The 15,319-nt window shown below is 48.8% G+C and overlaps 1 protein-coding gene across 2 annotated transcripts in view; it reads left to right on the forward strand.

Moving 5' to 3' along the window:
* Positions 1 to 12,854, forward strand: part of si:ch211-274f20.2 (calnexin) — a 122,199-nt gene extending 109,345 nt beyond the window's left edge. Inside the window, exons 5-12 of one of the 2 annotated variants that reach the window (XM_065018262.1) lie at positions 9,185 to 9,326; positions 9,655 to 9,736; positions 9,917 to 10,109; positions 11,601 to 11,866; positions 12,063 to 12,182; positions 12,299 to 12,410; positions 12,486 to 12,559; positions 12,652 to 12,854. In XM_065018262.1, coding sequence (XP_064874334.1) covers positions 9,185 to 9,326; positions 9,655 to 9,736; positions 9,917 to 10,109; positions 11,601 to 11,866; positions 12,063 to 12,182; positions 12,299 to 12,410; positions 12,486 to 12,559; positions 12,652 to 12,660 — 998 coding nt within the window. In that variant the 3' untranslated portion in view covers positions 12,661 to 12,854. Of the gene's footprint in view, positions 1 to 9,117; positions 9,327 to 9,654; positions 9,737 to 9,916; positions 10,110 to 11,600; positions 11,867 to 12,062; positions 12,183 to 12,298; positions 12,411 to 12,485; positions 12,560 to 12,651 lie in introns of both variants that reach the window. The other variant, XM_065018263.1, reaches the window with a different exon arrangement.
* The last annotated feature ends 2,465 nt before the right edge of the window (positions 12,855 to 15,319 follow it).

Genomic DNA, 15,319 nt, shown 5'->3' on the forward strand with positions numbered 1-15,319 from the left:
GACAGCATGACGGAGGCAGACAGAGCACCGACAGCATGACGGATGCAGAGCACGGACAGCATGACGGAGGCAGACAGAGCACCGACAGCATGATGGAGGCAGACAGAGCAACTGACAGCATGACGGAGTAGCAGACAGAGCACTGACAGCATGATGGATGCAGACAGAGCACCGACAGCATGACGGATGCAGACAGAGCACTGACAGTACGATGGAGGCAGACAGAGCACTGACAGTATGATGGAGGTAGACAGAGCACTGACAGCATGATGGAGGCAGACAGAGCACCGACAGCATGACGGACAGCAGACAGAGCAAACTGACAGCATGATTGGAGGAGGCAGACAGATTATCTGACAGCATGATGGAGGCAGACAGAGCACTGACAGCATGATGGAGTACAGACAGATAACTGACAGCATGACGGATGGAGGCAGACAGAGCACTGACAGCATGATGGAGGCAGACAGAGCACCGACAGCATGACGGAGGCAGACAGAGCACCGACAGCATGACGGAGGCAGACAGAGTAATCGACAGCATGACGGAGGCAGACAGAGCACTGACAGCATGACGGATGCAGACACTGACAGCATGATGGAGGCAGACAGAGTAATCGACAGCATGATGGAGGCAGACAGAGCAATTGACAGTATGATGGAGGCAGACAGATACCGACAGCATGACGGAGGTAGACAGAGCACCGACAGCATGACGGAGGCAGACAGATAACTGACAGCATGATGGGGCAGACAGAGCACTGACAGCATGACGGAGGCAGACAAGAGTACTGACAGCATGACGGAGGCAGACAGAGCACCGACAGTATGACGGAGGCAGACAGAGTACTGACCGCAGCAGAGATTGTATGAGGCAGACAGAGCACCGACAGCATGACGGAGGCAGACAGAGCTGACAGCATGACGGAGTGGCAGACAGAGCACCGACAGCATGACGGAGACAGAGCAGAGCAGATCGACAGCATGATGGAGGCAGACAGAGCACCGACAGCATGATGGAGGCAGACAGAGCACTGACAGCATGATGGGGAGACAGAGCATTGACAGTATGATGGAGGTAGACAGAGTACTGACAGCATGATGGAGGCAGACAGAGCACTGACAGCATGATGGAGCAGACAGAGTACTGACAGCATGATGGAGGCAGACAGAGTACTGACAGTATGATGGAGGCAGACAGAGCACTGACAGCATGATGGATGAGACAGAGCACTGACAGATGACGAGATAGCAGAGCACTGACAGCATGATGGGATAGACAGAGCAACGACAGCATGATGGATGACAGATAATCGACAGCATGACGGAGTAGACAGAGCACTGACAGGATGGAGGTAGACAGAGTACCGACAGCATGATGGAGGCAGACAGAGCACTGACAGCATGACGGAGGCAGACAGAGTACTGACAGTATGATGGAGGGGTAGACAGAGTACTGACAGCATGATGGAGGTAGACAGAGTACTGACAGCATGATGGAGGTAGACAGAGTACTGACAGCATGATGGAGGCAGAGCATGATAGTATGATGGAGGCAGACAGAGTACTGACAGCATGACGGAGTGCAGACAGAGCACCGACAGCATGATGGAGGCAGCAGACAGAGTATTGTGCAGCATGATGGAGGCAGACAGAGCACTGACAGTATGATGGAGGCAGACAGAGTACTTGACAGCATGATGGAGGTAGACAGAGTACTGACAGCATGATGGAGGAGACAGAGCACTGACAGCATGACGGAGGCAGACAGAGCAATCGACAGCATGACGGAGGCAGATTGACAGAGCACCGCAGCATGATGGAGGTAGACAGAGCACTGACAGCATGACGGAGGCAGACAGAGAATTGACAGTATGATGGAGTGCAGAGTATTGACAGCATGATGGAGGCAGACAGAGCACCGACAGCATGACGGAGGCAGACAGAGCCTTGACAGCATGATGGAGGCAGACAGAGCACTGACAGCATGATGGAGGCAGACAGAGCACTGACAGCATGATGGAGGCAGACAGAGCACTGACAGCATGATGGAGGCAGACAGAGCACTGCAGCATGATGGAGGCAGACAGAGCACTGACAGCATGATGGAGGTAGACAGAGCACCGCAGCATGACGGAGGCAGAGAGCACTGACAGCATGACGGAGGCAGACAGAGTACTGACAGCATGATGGAGGCAGACAGAGCACCGACAGCATGACGGAGGTAGACAGAGCACTGACAGCATGATGGAGACAGAGCACCGACAGCATGACGGAGGCAGACAGAGTACTGACAGCATGATGGAGGCAGACAGAGCATCGACAGCATGATGGAGGCAGATGATGACATCGACAGCACTGATGGATGGCAAGTAGACAGAGCACTGACAGCATGACGGATGCAGACAGAGAGCACTGACAGCATGACGGAGCAATATGATAGACAGAGTACTGACAGCATGATGGAGGTAGACAGAGCACTGACAGCATGATGGAGGTAGACAGAGCACCGACAGCATGATGGATGCAGACAGAGACTGACAGTGACAGTATGAGCAGCAGAGTACGACAGCATGATGGAGACAGAGTACCGACAGCATGATGGATGCAGACTGACAGCATGACGGAGGCAGTGCTGATGGGAGGCAGACAGAGTACTGACAGCATGATGGAGGCAGACAGAGTATCGACAGCATGACGGAGGCAGACAGAGCACTGACAGCATGATGGAGGCAGACAGAGTACTGACAGTATGACGGAGGCAGACAGAGCACTGACAGTATGACGGAGGTAGAGACAGATTAATGACAGAATGATGGATTTGCAGCAGAGCACTGATAGTATGATGGAGGCAGACAGAGCACCGCAGCATGACGGAGGCAGACAGAGTACGCAGCATGACGGATGCAGACAGAGTATTGACAGCATGACGGAGGCAGACAGAGCACTGACAGCATGACGGGATGACGGAGGCAGACAGAGTATTGACAGTATGATGGAGGCAGACAGAGCACGACAGCATGATGGAGGCAGACAGAGCACTGACAGCATGATGGAGGTAGACAGAGCAATCGACAGCATGATGGAGCAGACAGAGCACTGCAGCATGACGGAGGCAGACAGAGTACTGACAGCATGACGGAGGCAGACAGAGCACCGACAGCATGACGGAGGCAGACAGAGCACCGCAGCATGACGGAGGCAGACAGAGCACTGCAGCATGACGGAGGCAGACAGAGCACTGACAGCATGATGGAGGCAGACAGAGCACTGACAGCATGATGGAGGCAGACAGAGCACCGACAGCATGATGGAGGCAGACAGAGCACTGACAGCATGATGGAGGTAGACAGAGTACTGACAGTATGATGGAGGACAGAGTACTGACACATGATGGAGGTAGACAGAGTACTGACAGTATGATGGAGGTAGACAGAGTACTGACAGTATGATGGAGGTAGACAGAGTACTGACAGTATGATGGATAGAGACTGACAGTATGATGGACAGAGTACTGACAGTATGATGGATGTAGAGTACTGACAGTATGATGGAGGTAGACAGAGTGCTGCAGTACGATGGAGGTAGACAGAGTACTGACAGTATGATGGAGGTAGACAGAGTATTGACAGTATGATGGAGGTAGACAGAGTACTGACAGTATGATGGAGGTAGACAGAGTACTGACATTATGATGGAGGCAGACAGAGTACTGACAGCATGATGGAGGTAGACAGAGTACTGACAGCATGATGGAGGTAGACAGAGTACTGACAGTATGATGGAGGCAGACAGAGTACTGACAGCATGACGGAGGTAGACAGAGCACTGACAGCATGATGGAGGTAGACAGAGTACTGACAGTATGATGGAGATAGACAGAGTACTGACAGTATGATGGAGGTAGACAGAGTACTGACAGTATGATGGAGGTAGACAGAGTACTGACAGTATGATGGAGGTAGACAGAGTACTGCAGTATGATGGAGGTAGACAGAGTACTGCAGTATGATGGAGGTAGACAGAGAATTGACAGTATGATGGAGGTAGAGTACTGACAGTATGATGGAGGTAGACAGAGTACTGACAGTATGATGGAGGTAGACAGAGTTTTGACAGTATCATGGAGGTAGACAGAGTACTGACAGTATGATGGAGGTAGACAGAGTACTGACAGTATGATGGAGGTAGACAGAGTACTGACAGTATGATGGAGGTAGACAGAGTACTGCAGTATGATGGAGGTAGACAGAGTACTGACAGTATGATGGAGGTAGACAGAGTACTGCAGTATGATGGAGGTAGACAGAGTACTGCAGTATGATGGAGGTAGACAGAGTACTGACAGTATGATGGAGGTAGACAGAGTACTGACAGTATGATGGAGGTAGACAGAGTACTGACAGTATGATGGAGGTAGAGTACTGACAGTATGATGGAGGTAGACAGAGTACTGACAGTATGATGGAGGTAGACAGAGTACTGACAGTATGATGGGAGGTAGAGTACTGACAGTATGATGGAGGTAGACAGAGTACTGACAGTATGATGGAGGTAGACAGAGTACTGACAGTATGATGGAGGTAGAGTACTGACAGTATGATGGAGGTAGACAGAGTACTGACAGTATGATGGAGGTAGACAGAGTACTGACAGTATGATGGAGGCAGAGTACTGACAGTATGATGGAGGTAGAGTACTGACAGTATGATGGATGTAGAGTACTGACAGTATGATGGAGGTAGACAGAGTGCTGCAGTACGATGGAGGTAGACAGAGTACTGACAGTATGATGGAGGTAGACAGAGTATTGACAGTATGATGGAGGTAGACAGAGTACTGACAGTATGATGGAGGTAGACAGAGTACTGACAGTATGATGGAGGTAGACAGAGTACTGACAGTATGATGGAGGTAGACAGAGTATTGACAGTATGATGGAGGTAGAGTACTGATAGTATGATGGAGGTAGACAGAGTACTGCAGTATGATGGAGGTAGACAGAGTACTGCAGTATGATGGAGGTAGACAGAGTATTGACAGTATGATGGAGGTAGACAGAGTACTGACAGTATGATGGAGGTAGACAGAGTATTGACAGTATGATGGAGGTAGACAGAGTACTGACAGTATGATGGAGGTAGACAGAGTATTGACAGTATGATGGAGGTAGACAGAGTATTGACAGTATGATGGAGGTAGACAGAGTACTGACAGTATGATGGAGGTAGACAGAGTACTACAGTATGATGGAGGTAGACAGAGTACTGACAGTATGATGGAGGTAGAGTACTGACAGTATGATGGAGGGACAGACAGACAATATGAGTACTGCAGTATGATGGAGGTAGACAGAGCACTGACAGCATGATGGAGGTAGACAGAGTACCGACAGTATGATGGAGGTAGAGCACTGACAGCATGATGGAGGTAGACAGAGTATTGACAGTATGATGGAGGTAGACAGAGTACTGACAGTATGATGGAGGTAGACAGAGTACTGACAGTATGATGGAGGTAGACAGAGTACTGACAGTATGATGGAGGTAGACAGAGTACTGCAGTATGATGGAGGTAGACATAGTACTGACAGTATGATGGAGGTAGACAGAGTACTGACAGTATGATGGAGGTAGACAGAGTACTGACAGTATGATGGAGGTAGACAGAGTACTGACAGTATGATGGAGGTAGACAGAGTACTGACAGTATGATGGAGATAGACAGAGTACTGACAGTATGATGGAGGTAGACAGAGTACTGACAGTATGATGGAGGTAGACAGAGTACTGCAGTATGATGGAGGTAGACAGAGTACTGCAGTATGATGGAGGTAGACAGAGTACTGACAGTATGATGGAGGTAGACAGAGTACTGACAGTATGATGGAGGTAGACAGAGTACTGACAGTATGATGGAGGTAGACAGAGTACTGACAGTATGATGGAGGTAGACAGAGTACTACAGTATGATGGAGGTAGACAGAGTACTGACAGTATGATGGAGGTAGACAGAGTACTGACAGTATGATGGAGGTAGACAGAGTACTGCAGTATGATGGAGGTAGACAGAGTACTGACAGTATGATGGAGGTAGAGTACTGACAGTATGATGGAGGTAGACAGAGTACTGCAGTATGATGGAGGTAGAGTACTGACAGTATGATGGAGGTAGAGTACTGACAGTATGATGGAGGTAGAGTACTGACAGTATGATGGAGGTAGACAGAGTACTGACAGTATGATGGAGGTAGACAGAGTACTGACAGTATGATGGAGGAAGACAGAGTACTGCAGTATGATGGATGTAGACAGAGTACTGACAGTATGATGGAGGTAGACAGAGTACTGACAGTATGATGGAGGTAGACAGAGTACTGACAGTATGATGGAGGTAGACAGAGTACTGACAGTATGATGGGAGGTAGACTACTGACAGTATGATGGGAGGTAGACAGAGTACTGACAGTATGATGGAGGTAGAGTACTGACAGTATGATGGAGGTAGACAGAGTACTGACAGTATGATGGAGGTAGACAGAGTACTGACAGTATGATGGAGGTAGACAGAGTACTGCAGTATGATGGAGGTAGACAGAGTATTGACAGTATGATGGAGGTAGACAGAGTACTGACAGTATGATGGAGGTAGAGTATTGACAGTATGATGGAGGTAGACAGAGTACTGACAGTATGATGGAGGTAGAGTACTGCAGTATGATGGGAGGTAGACAGAGTACTGACAGTATGATGGGAGGTAGACAGAGTACTGCAGTATGATGGAGGTAGACAGAGTACTGACAGTATGATGGAGGTAGACAGAGTACTGACAGTATGATGGGAGGTAGAGTACTGACAGTATGATGGAGGTAGACAGAGTACTGACAGTATGATGGAGGTAGACAGAGTATTGACAGTATGATGGAGGTAGACAGAGTATTGACAGTATGATGGAGGTAGACAGAGTACTGACAGTATGATGGAGGTAGACAGAGTACTGACAGTATGATGGAGGTAGACAGAGTATTGACAGTATGATGGAGGTAGACAGAGTATTGACAGTATGATGGAGGTAGACAGAGTACTGACAGTATGATGGAGGTAGACAGAGTACTGACAGTATGATGGATGTAGACAGAGTACTGACAGTATGATGGAGGTAGACAGAGTATTGACAGTATGATGGAGGTAGACAGAGTACTGCAGTATGATGGAGGTAGACAGAGTACTACAGTATGATGGAGGTAGACAGAGTACTGACAGTATGATGGAGGTAGACAGAGTACTGACAGTATGATGGAGGTAGACAGAGTACTGACAGTATGATGGAGGTAGACAGAGTACTGACAGTATGATGGAGGTAGACAGAGTACTGACAGTTTGATGGAGGTAGACAGAGTACTGACAGTATGATGGAGGTAGAGTACTGACAGTATGATGGAGGTAGACAGAGTACTGACAGTATGATGAAGGTAGACAGAGTACTGACAGTATGATGGAGGTAGACAGAGTATTGACAGTATAATGGAGGTAGACAGAGTATTGACAGTATGATGGGAGGTAGACAGAGTACTGACAGTATGATGGAGGTAGACAGAGTACTGACAGTGTGATGGAGGTAGACAGAGTATTGACAGTATGATGGGAGGTAGACAGAGTACTGACAGTATGATGGAGGTAGACAGAGTACTGACAGTATGATGGAGGTAGACAGAGTACTGCAGTATGATGGAGGTAGACAGAGTACTGACAGTATGATGGAGGTAGACAGAGTATTGACAGTATGATGGGAGGTAGACTACACCAGGAGCTGTCACCGACGTTAAGTGTACAATTTCAGGGGTTAAAAGTCATTGGTGTGTTTTCCTACAGGGCAGGAGGCAGTAGAGTATCCAGAGGTTAGAGCCAGGGGTTAAAGGTCATCTGTGTGTTTTCCTACAGGTCAGCAGGCAGTAGAGTATCCAGAGGTTAGAGCCAGGGGTTAAAGGTCATCTGTGTGTTTTCCTACAGGTCAGCAGGCAGTAGAGTATCCAGAGGTTAGAGCCAGGGGTTAAAGGTCATCTGTGTGTTTTCCTACAGGTCAGCAGGCAGTAGAGTATCCAGAGGTTAGAGCCAGGGGTTAAAGGTCATCTGTGTGTTTTCCTACAGGTCAGCAGGCAGTAGAGTATCCAGAGGTTAGAGCCAGGGGTTAAAGGTCATCTGTGTGTTTTCCTACAGGTCAGCAGGCAGTAGAGTATCCAGAGGTTAGAGCCAGGGGATAAAGGTCATCTGTGTGTTTTCCTACAGGTCAGCAGGCAGTAGAGTATCCAGAGGTTAGAGCCAGGGTTAAAGGTCATCTGTGTGTTTTCCTACAGGTCAGCAGGCAGTAGAGTATCCAGAGGTTAGAGCCAGGGGTTAAAGGTCATCTGTGTGTTTTCCTACAGGTCAGGCAGGCAGTAGAGTATCCAGAGGTTAGAGCCAGGGGTTAAAGGTCATCTGTGTGTTTTCCTACAGGTCAGGCAGGCAGTAGAGTATCCAGAGGTTAGAGCCAGGGGTTAAAGGTCATCTGTGTGTTTTCCTACAGGTCAGCAGGCAGTAGAGTATCCAGAGGTTAGAGCCAGGGGTTAAAGGTCATCTGTGTGTTTTCCTACAGGTCTGCAGGCAGTATAGTATCCAGAGGTTAGAGCCAGGGGTTAAAGGTCATCTGTGTGTTTTCCTACAGGTCAGCAGGCAGTAGAGTATCCAGAGGTTAGAGCCAGGGGTTAAAGGTCATCTGTGTGTTTTCCTACAGGTCAGCAGGCAGTAGAGTATCCAGAGGTTAGAGCCAGGGGTTAAAGGTCATCTGTGTGTTTTCCTACAGGTCAGCAGGCAGTAGAGTATCCAGAGGTTAGAGCCAGGGGTTAAAGGTCATCTGTGTGTATTCCTACAGGTCAGCAGGCAGTAGAGTATCCAGAGGTTAGAGCCAGGGGTTAAAGGTCATCTGTGTGTTTTCCTACAGGTCAGCAGGCAGTAGAGTATCCAGAGGTTAGAGCCAGGGGTTAAAGGTCATCTGTGTGTTTTCCTACAGGTCAGCAGGCAGGCAGTAGAGTATCCAGAGGTTAGAGCCAGGGGTTAAAGGTCATCTGTGTGTTTTCCTACAGGTCAGCAGGCAGTAGAGTATCCAGAGGTTAGCGTTAGAGCCAGGGGTTAAAGGTGTGTTTCCTCCAGGCCAATGGGTGGTGGAAGAGCCAGCGGCTGCAATGTATCCTGGGAACAGAGCACTGGTGATGAAGTCATCAGGACGACACCATGCCATCGCTGCCTACCTACACACACCCTTCAACTTCATACACACACCGCTCTGCCTGCAGTGAGTACACACACCCTTCAACTTCATACACACACCGCTCTGCCTGCAGTGAGTACACACACCCTTCACTGTCATACACACACCGCTCTGCCTGCAGTGAGTACACACACCCTTCAACTTCATACACACACCGCTCTGCCTGCAGTGAGTACACACACCCTTCAACTTCATACACACACCGCTCTGCCTGCAGTGAGTACACACACCCTTCAACTTCATACACACACCGCTCTGCCTGCAGTGAGTACACACACATATGTATGCACGACGCGCCCACATCAGTTGAGACTTTTTCAAACTACTTACTACTGTGTGTGTGTGTGTACAGGTATGAGGTGAGGTTCGGGAGAGATGTAGAGTGCAGTGGAGCCTACATCAAACTGCTGACTCAGACCCATCTGCTACGACTGGTGAGTTGACCCAACTGCTGCTTCTCAACATCTACTCGTCCTCTATAACAATGCTCCTTGTTCTGTTCTTGTTTCGTATGGAGGAAGTTGTATGATGTTGTGTGTGTGAATGTGTCAAAGTATGTGTGTGTGTATTTATATATATATATATATAGTATATATCTCTGTGTATGTGCGTAGAGCCAGTTCAGTGAGTCCACTCCGTACTCTGTGATGTTTGGTCCTGATAAGTGCGGCACCAGCCACCGCCTCCATCTCATCGTCAGGGTAACGGACTCTAGCAACGGCCGTAACCAAGAGATACACGCCCCCCAACCCGTCGATGACCTGACGGTGTACTTCACCGACCGACAACCACACCTCTATACACTACGTTAGTATGCAGCCTAACCACTAAACCCTACCTCTACACACTACGTTAGTATGCAGCCTAACCACTAAACCCTACCTCTACACACTACGTTAGTATGCAGCCTAACCACTAAACCCTACCTCTACACACTACGTTAGTATGCAGCCTAACCACTAAACCCTACCTCTACACACTACATTAGTATGCAGCCTAAACACTAAATACTACACAGTAAACCTCACATCTGTGTGTGAAACACATGGCTTTCCTATAGAAAGTTCCATTCAGGATTGTCGCCACTCTACTCCATTTCCCTGGATCTCCGGAGGAGACAAACATGGTTTTCTCATGGAGCAGTTTAGTGTCTAGGATTTTTCTCATGAGTCTGCAATTGTTTCCATTCATGTTGAGACAGTCGATGTTCATACCCAGAGAAATGACTCTCACATGACTGGCTTGTTGACCTGATAGCCAGCGAGGTGAGACAAGTGGTCTCACCAACAACACACATGCATGAAAATTTTGTGTAAAGGGAAGCTGGTGTGATGTTTATGATGTGTTTTTCTGTGTGCCAAATACACCAGATTGTGTTGTTGTGGGGGGAGGCCAGGGGGAGGTGCTCATTTTGGAAGTGGGCTGCTCATTGGATGGCTACATGGAAAAGGCCTTGGAAGAGAATCTGCTTAAATACCAGCCCCTCATGGCACGCTGGGACAGCCTCGGGTGGAGGTGCAGGCAGGCTGGAACAGCCTCGGGTGGAGGTGCAGGCAGGCTGGGACAGTCTCGGGTGGAGGTGCAGGCAGGCTGGGACAGTCTCGGGTGGAGGTGCAGGCAGGCTGGGACAGCCTCGGGTGGAGGTGCAGGCAGGCTGGAACAGCCTTGGGTGGAGGTGCAGGCAGGCTGGAACAGTCTCGGGTGGAGGTGCAGGCAGGCTGGGACAGTCTCGGGTGGAGGTGCAGGCAGGCTGGGACAGCCTCGGGTGGAGGTGCAGGCACGCTGGGACAGCCTCGGGTGGAGGTGCAGGCAGGCTGGGACAGTCTCGGGTGGAGGTGCAGGCAGGCTGGAACAGCCTCGGGTGGAGGTGCAGGCAGGCTGGAACAGCCTCGGGTGGAGGTGCAGGCAGGCTGGAACAGCCTCGGGTGGAGGTGCAGGCAGGCTGGGACAGTCTCGGGTGGAGGTGCAGGCAGGCTGGAACAGCCTCGGGTGGAGGTGCAGGCAGGCTGGGACAGCCTCGGGTGGAGGTGATGATATGAGGCAGTCTCTGCTCACAGGCTTGCAGTGTGTGGCCACCAGATTGTGGGCCTGACAACAACTAGGGCAAAGCAGGCTGGGTACTGGGTACTGCTCTGTTTCAGCTGCCGTGGGCATCCTAGCAGCTTGGAGAAGGAGGTGCTCTCTGGACCCTTGAGGGACATGTAGACAGAGACCTTTGATTGGTGGATTCAAATAAAGTATTTAATATGTGTGTGTGTGTGTGTGTGTGTGTGTGTGTGTGCGTGCGTGCGTGTGTAGAATTGTATCAAGACAGCAGGTATGAGATTTTCATTGACCAATCGCTGATCAGTCAAGGCCGCCTGCTGACAGACGAAGTCCAGTACACAGAATCCCCTGACAGCCAACCAGAGTCCCCGGTGTCTGGATTAGGGGTGGGGTCAGTCGCGGCGCTGGGTCTGGAACTGTGGTCATTGTCGGGGGAAGTTATGTTTGACAATTTCCTGTTGACTGATGACCTGAAGCTGGCTGAGATATGGACACAGGACACCTGGGGACAGAAACAAGTACGTCTCTCTCTGTTTCACTCATCTCTCTCTCAATCTGTATGTCTCTATCTCTCTGTTTCACTCATCTCTCTCTCAATCTGTACGTCTCTCTTTGTGATACTCCACTCGGAAATAACTGTGTGCGTGCGGTTTGTGTGTGTGTGTGCGGTGTGTGTGCGTTTGTGCGGTGTCCGTGCGCTGTGTGTTCTCCCAGCCCGGCCTGTTGGAGCGACTCCTGATAGCAACTAACTCTCGTCCCTGGCTCTGGGGTGTCTACATCTTCACGGTGGGATTACCCATCACCCTCTTCATCAGCTACATGTGGCCGGACAAGGTACACACACACACACACACACACACACACACACACACACACACACACACACACACACACACACACACACACACACACACACACACACAAAAATCCAATAGTACTATGTTTGTCAGAGATTCGGGCCCCCTGACCAGGACTACTACTATAAGAAGTCTGATGAACCTCAGCCAGACAGACAACCAGAGAGAGACCAGCCAGACAGACCAACCAGCCTCTCAGACTATGGTGAGACACACACCAACACACTGTATGTGCAGGCAGACACATTACACGTTTAAGATGTGCTGTATGTGTGTGTAGGTGCGGTGAGCAGAGAGGGGGCCAGGAGGAGAGAAACTCAGAAGGTTCAGAGGAAGTCAGACCTGGAGGTTGAGGTGAAGACATGACCTTTAACCTCTCACCTTTATGTGTTAGACGTCTTTCTACAGACATCACTGATGTGATGTGTCTTTGTGTTTGTCTACAGAATGAGTGACAATCCCTGGCCAGCCTGAGGACTAACCAACCCTAACCAGCCTGAGGACTAACTAGAGCTGTGGCGGTCACGAAATTTCGTCAGCCAGTGATTGTCAAGCAAATAACTGTCGGTCTCACTGTTATTGCCACTGATACAGACCTTTGGAACGTCTACATTTTAAAATGTCTAATAAATACATGTAATATAGCCTACACCACAATAAATCCATGATTTATTTTAGACAGGTCTAAAGAAACATGATATGAAGAAAATGTGGTCTATTTCAGAAGAACAGAATAACATAATCTGAGTTGTCCTCATGTTAGGTCCTGATCTGGCTGTGCCATATGGCTGTGTCCTTATGTTAGGTCCTGATCTGGCTGTGCCATATGGCTGTGTCCTTATGTTAGGTCCTGATCTGGCTGTGCCATATGGCTGTGTCCTTATGTTAGGTCCTGATCTGGCTGTGCCATATGGCTGTGGGCTACACTAGTTCATTATGTTAGGTCCTGATCTGGCTGTGCCATATGGCTGTGTCCTTATGTTAGGTCCTGATCTGGCTGTGCCATATGGCTGTGTCCTTATGTTAGGTCCTGATCTGGCTGTGCCATATGGCTGTGTCCTTATGTTAGGTCCTGATCTGGCTGTGCCATATGGCTGTGTCCTTATGTTAGGTCCTGATCTGGCTGTGCCATATGGCTGTGGGCTACACTAGTTCATTATGTTAGGTCCTGATCTGGCTGTGCCATATGGCTGTGGGCTACACTAGTTCATTATGTTAGGTCCTGATCTGGCTGTGCCATATGGCTGTGTCCTTATGTTAGGTCCTGATCTGGCTGTGCCATATGGCTGTGTCCTTATGTTAGGTCCTGATCTGGCTGTGCCATATGGCTGTGGGCTACACTAGTTCATTCAGCAGACAAGAGTTGTCCTTATGTTAGGCCCTGATCTGGCTGTGCCATATGGCTGTGGGCTACACTAGTTCATTTAGTTGTCCTGATGTTAGGCCCTGATCTGGCTGTGCCATATGGCTGTGGGCTACACTAGTTCATTTAGTTGTCCTGATGTTAGGCCCTGATCTGGCTGTGCCATATGGCTGTGGGCTACACTAGTTCATTTAGTTGTCCTTATGTTAGGCCCTGATCTGGCTGTGCCATATGGCTGTGGGCTACACTAGTTCATTATGTTAGGTCCTGATCTGGCTGTGCCATATGGCTGTGGGCTACACTAGTTCATCATGTTAGGTCCTGATCTGGCTGTGCCATATGGCTGTGGGCTACACTAGTTCATTCAGCAGACAAGACTTGCTTAGAATTCCATTGCATTATTTTCTAATATGTTATAGTATGAAGAATACAGTTGAACAAAGCTGAATAAAATAGAAAGGATATGTTCTCCAAACAGTTTGATGGAGTGCAACTATTCTGTGTTGAGCGGTTCACAAAGAAATAGGTCCTCCTAGATGCTACATTTAGAGTCATTAATGTAACTTTAGTTGTTCTACAAACGTTGGCCTGTATGTTTTGATTTAATACATTGTAAGGCTGCATGATGAGACACTAATGATGATTTGAAACAAGTTGCTTGAAAGGCAGGAGCTCTGCTTTGTATTTTGAGAAGGCTGTACACCAGGGGTTCTTAAGCCTGAGACCCAAATGAGAAATTATGTGTTTTGCTGGGACCCAAGCTTAGGAAAATGTGCAACTATACGTAAATATCGGAACATTTCATTGCCCTTATGCCTAAAAATATGCAATGAAATACCCATAAATATATTTACATGTAGGGTTTTTATTTAGTTTATTCTTATGTACCTGTCTAGGTTGGAACTGGTTCTGTTAAAATACAAGACATCATTTCATTCTGACCTGAAATAAATGGATTGATCACGTCGCACAGATGTAGACCAGAACACACAGTCCTAATGAGAGGTGTGTGGCTGGTTGACGTTTTAAACAAGCAGGTCTATTCTGGGCTGTGCTTTAGAGGTCATGCTCAGCATTGAAACTGTTTCTGTACTTGAGAACCCTGACTTGCATAGGTGTGTGGTGCCAAACTGGATCAGAACATCTACTGCTTTCTCAGTCAGGAGACCACTTCCTGCTGTAGATGAACAACCCAGAACTGTGTGAGTCAGGCAGGAGACCACTTCCTGCTGTAGATGAACAACCCAGAACTGTGTGAGTCAGGCAGGAGACCACTTCCTGCTGTAGATGAACAACCCAGAACTGTGTGAGTGGGTTCTCAGTCAGGAGACCACTTCCTGTTGTAGATGAACAACCCAGAACTGTGTGAGTCAGGCAGGAGACCACTTCCTGTTGTAGATGAACAACCCATAACTGTGTGAGTGGGTTCTCAGTCAGGAGACCACTTCCTGTTGTAGATGAACAACCCAGAACTGTGTGAGTGGGTTCTCAGTCAGGAGACCACTTCCTGTTGTAGATGAACAACCCAGAGCTGTGAGAGTCAGGCAGGAAACCACTTCCTGTTGTAGATGAACAACCCAGAGCTGTGAGAGTCAGGCAGGAGACCACTTCCTGTTGTAGATGAACAACCAAGAGCTGTGAGAGTCAGGCAGGAAACCACTTCCTGTTGTAGATGCTCAACCCAGACCTGTGAGAGTTATTGCCTCAAAAAGCATCTTGCTTCAGTTTATTCCAGTTCAAAATAAAAAGTA

The sequence above is a fragment of the Oncorhynchus nerka genome, linkage group LG5 (genome assembly GCF_034236695.1).
Source record: "Oncorhynchus nerka isolate Pitt River linkage group LG5, Oner_Uvic_2.0, whole genome shotgun sequence".
Classification (NCBI taxonomy): domain Eukaryota; kingdom Metazoa; phylum Chordata; class Actinopteri; order Salmoniformes; family Salmonidae; genus Oncorhynchus; species Oncorhynchus nerka.